This window comes from Otolemur garnettii, unplaced genomic scaffold, assembly GCF_000181295.1.
Source record: "Otolemur garnettii isolate 467f Iridium unplaced genomic scaffold, OtoGar3 scaffold00218, whole genome shotgun sequence".
Lineage (NCBI taxonomy): Eukaryota > Metazoa > Chordata > Mammalia > Primates > Galagidae > Otolemur > Otolemur garnettii.
Genome location: NW_003852613.1, coordinates 542,378 through 550,188, shown reverse-complemented (window position 1 = coordinate 550,188; position 7,811 = coordinate 542,378). Strand labels below are relative to the sequence as shown.

Sequence of the window (7,811 nt, the reverse complement as noted above, 5' to 3'; positions counted from 1 at the left end):
CGGGCCCGGGCTGGGGATTCGAACCCGCCACCTTAGGTGTATGTGGCTGGCGCCTTAGCCGCTTGATCCACAGGCGCCGAGCCGACTATGTATCTTTTATTGTGAACTATGTCTTTGGCCCATCTGTCTCCACAGGGTCTGGGGTTTTTTCTGTTTTTTATTTTTTTGAGACAGGCTCTCACTCTGTCACCCTGGGTACAGGACCATAGCATCATAGCTCACAGCAATCTCAAACTCTTGAGCTTGAGCCATCCTCTTGCTTCAGCCTCCTGAGTAGCTAGGAACACAGGCACCTGCCACTACACCCAGCTAGTTTTTCTATTTTGAGTAGAGACTAGACTGGGTCTCACTCTTATTCAGGATGGTCTCCAACTCCTGAACTCAAGCAATCCTCTTGCCTCAGCCCCCCAGAGTGCTAGGATTACAAGCATGAGCCACTGCATCCAGCCCTTCGTTTTTTTGTTAATTGTCCATTTTTATAGCTCACTGTTTAATGAAGACATCATTCCTTAATGCCTCTCACCCAAGGGGGAAAGAGAAGGATTTCATGCCTTACCTGGCTTCTTGCCACCATAGAAGTGAGTGTATTCAGCGCAGGTAATATACCTGGAGGAGAAAGAGGGAGACAGAATGCTACTACTACCCCCTTCATAAAAAAAGACTTAAGTCTTCAGAAGTGAGTAACCAATGATGTAATCTTCACTCATTCAGCAAATGCTTATGAAACATCTTCTATGTTTCAGGCACACAGCGATAAACACAACAGACATGGGGATACACACAATGGTAAACAAATATGTACAATTCTCCTTTGCTCTCAAGGAAAGAAACTGAACTTATCAGAAGACCCAACAATGGGAAGCAGTTGGCCATGTGAAGATCTGGGGAGAGCTTTCCAGGCAGAGGGAACAGCACCATAGCACTGAACAAAGCTCTGAGGCAGGAAATGCTGGGTGTGTTCCAGAATAAGGGGGCTGTCACGGGGGAAGTATGTGCACAAGACTTGTGGCAGATAAAGACGAAGACACATGCAGTGGCCAGATCACAGGGTCTCACTGGGCACGGTGAAGACTCCGGATTTGCTAAGATTCTGATAAGAGCCCTGAAGTAACTGAACCTTAAGTCTCAAAGCATCAATCTGGCTGCTGTGTACAGGGGAACTAGAAAGAGCGGCAGCAGAAAACAGCAAGCAGTCACAGGTGTTTCACTTGTTGTGATGAGAATCACAGAAACACGGTGGCACTCTAGCCAGTGTGCCACAGAGTGAGACCTTGTCTCAAAAATAAATAAATAAACACAGAGAGGCGCGGCTGGCATGCTTTAAATTGTCAGACTCTTCAGCACGGTTGCAGGCTGGCAGGCGTGAGCCTGCACACGGGGAGACGAGGGACGTAGAAGGAAAGAATGCTGATTAAGAATGCTGATTCAGAATGCTGATTCCCGGGGCAGTCCGGGAAGAGCCACACTCGGAGATTGCAGCTGGGGGGGTGCGGCTCCCCGGAGACCGCGGCGGCCCGGCGCGGGGGGCGGTCATTACCCTGCCAGGACAGGGGCGGGGCTTCCGGGAGAAAGTGACATTTGGGACCCGCTCTGGGGCCTGAGAGGGAAAAGGAGCCGCACGAAGTGCGGGACAAACGGGGACTGGCGTAGAGCGGGGCACCGCTCCCAGCTGCGGTTCAACTTACATCTTGTCCTTCTGGTGTTGTCGCTTTCCCATGGTGGCGGCAGCCGGACCAGTGAGCCCTGAAACGCGACCACAGACAACTCAGACCCCGGCGCCACGTCCTAGTCTCCGACTACTTCCGGGTTCCGCGGTCCGCCCCGGAAGTGGACGCTGGAGAGCCGAGAACGGCTTCCCTGGACTAAGTGCGCATGCTCTGAGAGAGTCCGGCCGGGCTGACTGAGCACGCATGCTCGGTCTCTGCGGCCAAGCTCCGTCTCCTCTAGAGACCTGTCTTTGGACCATCTGGTTTACCTGCCCAGCCGCGGCTCTGTACCTTGCCCGCGCTGGATTCTTGCGTCTTTAAAAAGTCCTCATGGTGGCTCGGTGCCCATAGCACGGCGCCAGCCATATGCACCGAGGGTGGCAGGTTCAAGCTCGGCCGGGGCCAGCTAAACAACGAAAACTGCAACCAAAAACGCCGGGCGTTGTGGCAGGTGCCTGTAGTCCCAGCTACTTGGGAGGCTGAGGCAAGAGAATCGCTTAAGCCCAAGATTTTGAGGTTGCTGTGAGCTGTCACTCTACCAAGGACGACATAGTGAGACTCTGTCACAAAATCTCCTGGAGAACAAAGTACTCGATACCAGTTTGAAACTAGATGAAGAATCACAGACCCTAGCCACAGAAAATTTCAATTAAATTCAAGAAGAGGGGAGGAAGGGAGGTTCAGCAGTTTCCAGTAGCGTGGATATAGGGCACATTGGACGCAGGACACAGCTACAACTCTGACTTTTAACTTTTTTTTTTTTTTGGTAGTTTTTGGCTGGGGCTGGGTTTGAACCCACCACCACCAGCATAGGAGACCAGTGCCCTACCCTTTTGAGCCACAGGCGCCGCCTGACTTTTAACTTTTCATGTGCAAATTATACAACCTAAAGGTTTTGTACCCTCATAGTAATCAGAAATAAGTTAAAAGCCCTGCTGGTATTCAGTCTCATCGGCCTCCGCTCCCACCCAGCTCCCCTCCTCTCTAAAGTCTCCACCTTTGACTCATTTTCCATTCTTTCCCCATTGCCTCCAGCAGCAGGTGGACACCTAGCTGGAAGGTCCAAAGTCCTCCCTGGTCCCTTCTGTCTCTTCTGCCAGACACTTCCCTCTGCTCCCTTCTGTCTCTTCTACCAGACCTTTCCCTGGGGCCAAATCTGTACATTACTTGGTGTGCCCCAGTCTGAGCTCACAGCATCCATCTGGGCTCAGGCCCTGGGTGATCTTTCCCAGGATCGTGATTGTCAACATCACTTGTATGACTCTCACCTAAGTCACCGCCCCTGCAGACTCCTAACTTCCATTTGGGTAACTATGATCTAAAGTTTAACATGCCTGGTCAAAGCAGAATTTTCTATCTCTACCCCCACACCTCGACCCACTACTCCCAGTTCCCACTCTTCTGAAAGTGCCAGCATCCACACAGTCACCCAAACCCAGCAGTCCATGCACTTTCTCATCCCATGATAAGATGCTTTTTCATCTTCCAGGTTTCAACATAAGTTTCACCTCCTCAGAGAGACCCTCCCTGACCACCCACTCCACACATCTCCCACAGGGTGGGTCACAGTTAAAATCCTAGAGTAATTTGGTCTGCGTATGGATTTAACACACAGAATGATGGGATGCAAGCTCCTTAAGGGCACAGACTGAGACCACTTGGCTCATTATCTGCAGACCCAAGCATAGTATGGGACATACACCAGGGCTCAGGGAATGTCTGTGGCTGTCCAGTAGGTACCAGCATTCAGTGAGGACCCACATCTCACATGCAAGTTAGCTTGTAAAGTCAACGTGTGAGGCAATAATGAGACAGTCACATATCTTTGAAATTTCCTTGGGAAGGTGCCAACTGGGAAACTGACAGGCCAGCTAATTTTTCCTCCAGAGAGGAACAGATCACTGTTTCTAAATCCATGCATCAGGCTCGGCGCCTGCAGCTCAAGCGGCTAAGGCGCCAGCCACATACACCTGAGCTGGCGGGTTTGAATCCAGCCTGGACCCGCCAAATAACAATGACAACTGCAACCAAAAAAATAGCCAGGCGTTGTGGCGGGTGCCTGTGGTCCCAGCTACTTGGGAGGCAGAGGCAGGAAACTTGCTTGAGCCCAGGGGTTGGAGGTTGCTGTGAGCTGTAATGCCACTGCACTCTTGGCTCTGTCTCAAAAAAAAACCAAATAAATCCATGCATCAGATTACACCCATGTTTAGGGGCCCATTGTAGGAAAAATAGACCAGACTTGCAACTCAATTGGGTCCAGAGAGGCCCAAAGTGGCCACAACGACACGGAAGGGAAGGGCAGCACTCCCCCACTCCATTTCTCTTTCAAAGGACACACGACTGCATGGTCCTAGTATAGTGCTAGCGAGGGGACTACAGTGGTGCTGCCATGACCCCACCTACTCTACAGAGATGTAGGCCACACTACACTGACCACCTCCTCAGGCGAGAGGGAGCCAGTGGGATCACACAACTCCCAGGGATCCCAGCACAAGGAAGGCACCTCATAGGAAATTTATTAATTCCTAGGCCATGGTATGTAGGGAAGAGGCTATGGGCTCCTCTTTTGGGTCACAGACTCTGTGCTTCCAGGATCGTTCTCTGAGTCATCTTTGGGTCTGGGCACAGGATGGAATTTCAGTAGGACAGGTGGGGAGAAGACGGAGGCCTTCGCAGCAGAGGCTGGAGTCTCATCAGTGTTGGAGGAGGGACTGCACGCCGAGTTCCTGCATAGTAGACATCCAAGACAGACATGAGGTAGGACACCACTACACAGGGCCATAATAGGCACAAGTGACAAAAACCCTGAGCTGTAGGATGGCTCCCAGGACATTTGTACTTCCAGAAATGTCTCCCATGGATGTGTGTTTAAGTCTGTTCACTGCAGTAATATTTGTAATTGCAAAACCCTGAAATCCATCTAAACGTCCATGAGAGTTCAACTCAATATACAGCCATGCACTGGCTGTTCTGCACCCCATTAAAGAAAGGAGGGAAGCTGGGTACTCTGGCTTGCTCCTATAATCCCAGCACTCTTGGGAGAATGAGGCAAGTGGATTGAGCTCTGGAGTTCAAGACCAGCCTGAGCAAGAGTGAAACCTGTTGCCACTAAAAGTAAGAAAACTCGGGCAGCACCTGTGGCTCAGTGAGTAGGGCACTGGCCCCATATACCGAGGGTGCCAGGTTCAAACCCAGCCCCGGGCCAAATTGCAACAAAAAAATAGCTGGGTGTTGTGGCAGGCACCTGAGGTCCTAGCTACTTGGGAGGCTGAGGCAAGAGAATCGCCTAAGCCTAAGAGCTAGAGGTTGCTATGAGCTGTGTTATGCCACAGCACTCTACCAAGGGCGATAAAGTGAGACTTTGTCTCTAAAAAATATATAAAAATAAAATGGTAATAGAAATACTAGCTGGACATTGTGTTAGGCACCTATAGTCCCACCTACCCTGGAGGGTGAGACATAAAGATCGCGTAAGTCCGGCTCGGCGCCTATAGCTCAACCGGCTAAGGCGCCAGCCACGTACACCTAAGGTGGCGGGTTCGAATCCCCAGCCCGGACCGCCAAAACAACAATGACGGCTGCAACCAAAAAAAATAGCCAGGCGTTGTGGCGGGCGCCTGTGGTCCCAGCTACTTGGCTGTTGACAAAAGGGGTTGGAGGTTGCTGTGAGCTGTAATGCCACTGCACTCTTGGCTCTGTCTCAAAAAAAAAAAAAAAAAAAAAAAAAGATCGCGTAAGTCCAGGAGTTTGAGGTTGCTGTGAGCTATGACACTATCGCACTCTACCAAGGGTAACAGAGTGAGACTCTGTCTCAAAAAGAAAAAAAAAGGAAAGAAAGAAAGAAATAATGGCAATATCCCAACAAGCAATAATGTCAGAGGCAAGGGGCAAAAAAAGAATAATAAGGCGTTTGAATGTTTATTCATGGAAAAAAGAAAGTTGCTGAGAAGCACACACAATAAACTCTTTCTTGGCTTATAAACAACCAGTGTGTGTGCACTGTGTGCACACGGAGACAAAACACTTGGGAAAGCTCGGTGCCTGTAGCTCAGCAGCTAGGGTGCCAGCCACCCACACCAGAGCTTGTGGGTTGGAACCCATCCCGGGGCTGCCAAACAATGACAATTACAACCAAAAAATAGCCAGGCATTGTGGCGGGCGCCTATAGTCCCAGCCACTTGGGAGGCTGAGGCAAGAGAATCACTTAAGCCCAAGAGTTTAAGGTTACTGTGAGCTGTGATGCCCCAGCACTCTACCAAGGATGACATAGGGAGACTCTATCTCAAAAAAAAAAAAAAAAAAAAAAAACCACTTGGAAAGGTACACACAAAACCCCTGGCAGCATGGACTCCTATTTCACATATTCGCTATGGATTGTGAGCTTTTTTTCCCATGAATTATGTTCTGCTTTTGTCAACCTTTTTTTTGAGACAGAGTTTCACTTTCTCGCCCTCAGTAGAGTGCCATGGCAGCATCACACTGCTCATAGCAACCTCGAGCTCTTGGGCTTAGGTGATTCTCTTGCCTCAGCCTCCTGAGGAGCTGGGACTACAGGCACCTGCCACAACGCCCAGCTATTTTTTTATTCAGGTTTGGCTGGGGCTGGGTTTGAACTCCCCACCCTCGGTATATGGGGCCAGCGCCCTACTCAGTGAGCCACAGGTGCCACCCGCTTTTGTCAACTTTTTAAAACCAATTAAAAATAATCTATTTTTGGTGAAACAAGAGCTTAAGAGTTGTTCCCACCAGGGAAATACTTTGACAAACAAGAACAGTTAAGTGAATGATGCTCCACCCATACAGTGGAGCATTTTCCATCGATTATTACAGGAGAGTTTGAAGCTACTGTTTAGATGGGAGGAAACTCACGTGCTTCCTGCCTAATGGGACACTTCCAGTCCCACTTGGGTAATGAATTGCAGTAAGTACAAATGTATGTGTATCCACTCAAAAAAAATCTACACTGAAATATAGACAAATGCCAGTTATGGTTACTTCTGCTGGTGGGAATGTGAATGATTTGATGTCTCTTTTCTGTATAGGTTTCAGTTGTCCACAGTAAACATACTGCTTCTAGAATCTAAAAAAAGGGCTGGGCACAGTGGCTCCTCCTGTAATCCTAGCACTCTGGGAGGCCAAGGCAGGTGGAGTACCTGAGCTCACAGGTTCGAGACCAGCCTTAGCCAGAGCGAGACCCAGTCTCTAAAAATAACCAGGCATTGTGGCAACAATGTGAAACTCTGTCTCAAAAACAAAAAAAAATCTAAAAAGTGATGATCCTCTTGTTAACTGTTTATATCCTTTCCTTTGAAATTCCACTTCAGAGTATTCATCTGAAATTCAGGAACAGCTTTACACATAAAGATTTTTTTTTTTTTGAGACTCTTTGTTGCCCTGGGTAGAGTGCTATGGTGTCATAGCTCACAGCAACCTCAAACTCTTAGGCTTAAGTGATCCTCCTGCCTCAGCCTCCTAAGTAACTGGGACTAAAGGCGCCTGCCACAACGCCCAGCTATTTTTTAGTACAGATGGGGTCTTGTGTTTACTTGAGCAATCCTCCTGTCTTGGCCTCCCAAAGTGCTAGGACTGTCAGTGTGAGCCACCACGCCCAGCCTGCACATACAGATGTTAATCCCAGCACAAACTATGCTTGGGGAAAATTGGAAGCACCTCCTGGGGCTCCCAGTGGAGACCACATATGCAGGGTGGTTATTCCGTCAATGACACTTGTATTCAAACCTGCAAGGATGGTTACAGCTCCAAGGGGCCTTCAAGTTAACAGATAAAGACAAGATTAAAAAAAGAAAAGACATCCAATTAAATCACAACTTGATAAAACTACGCCTAGAAAAGCTAGAAAATATCTAAACACCCTCATACTGACCACAGCCCCACCGTGTAGTTCCACCTTCCTACAATGCTCAATAATGCTTTCCTCTTCAATTTTGCTTTGTAATAACATTCCAAAAACTCTGGGTGGCGCCTGTGGCTCAGTGAGTAGGGCACCGGCCTCATATACTGAGGGTAGCAGGTTCAAGCCTGGCCCCAGCCAAAATGCAGTTAAAAAAAATAGCCAAGCTTTGTGGCAGGTGCCTGTGGTCCCAG

The 7,811-nt window shown here is 49.1% G+C and overlaps 2 protein-coding genes across 2 annotated transcripts in view; both read right to left on the bottom strand.

Moving 5' to 3' along the window:
* Positions 1–1,827, bottom strand: part of PPIL2 (peptidylprolyl isomerase like 2) — a 36,990-nt gene extending 35,163 nt beyond the window's left edge. Inside the window, exons 1-2 of the mRNA XM_023508020.1 lie at positions 1,686–1,827; positions 557–606 (exon numbers count right to left, since the gene is read on the bottom strand). Coding sequence (XP_023363788.1) covers positions 557–606; positions 1,686–1,717 — 82 coding nt within the window. The 5' untranslated portion in view covers positions 1,718–1,827. The remainder of the gene's footprint in view (positions 1–556; positions 607–1,685) is intronic.
* Positions 1,828–4,240: 2,413 nt separating this feature from the next.
* LOC105888185 (BUB3-interacting and GLEBS motif-containing protein ZNF207-like) overlaps positions 4,241–7,811 on the bottom strand; it is a 19,065-nt gene continuing 15,494 nt past the window's right edge. Inside the window, exon 5 of the mRNA XM_023508033.1 lies at positions 4,241–4,432. Coding sequence (XP_023363801.1) covers positions 4,258–4,432 — 175 coding nt within the window. The 3' untranslated portion in view covers positions 4,241–4,257. The remainder of the gene's footprint in view (positions 4,433–7,811) is intronic.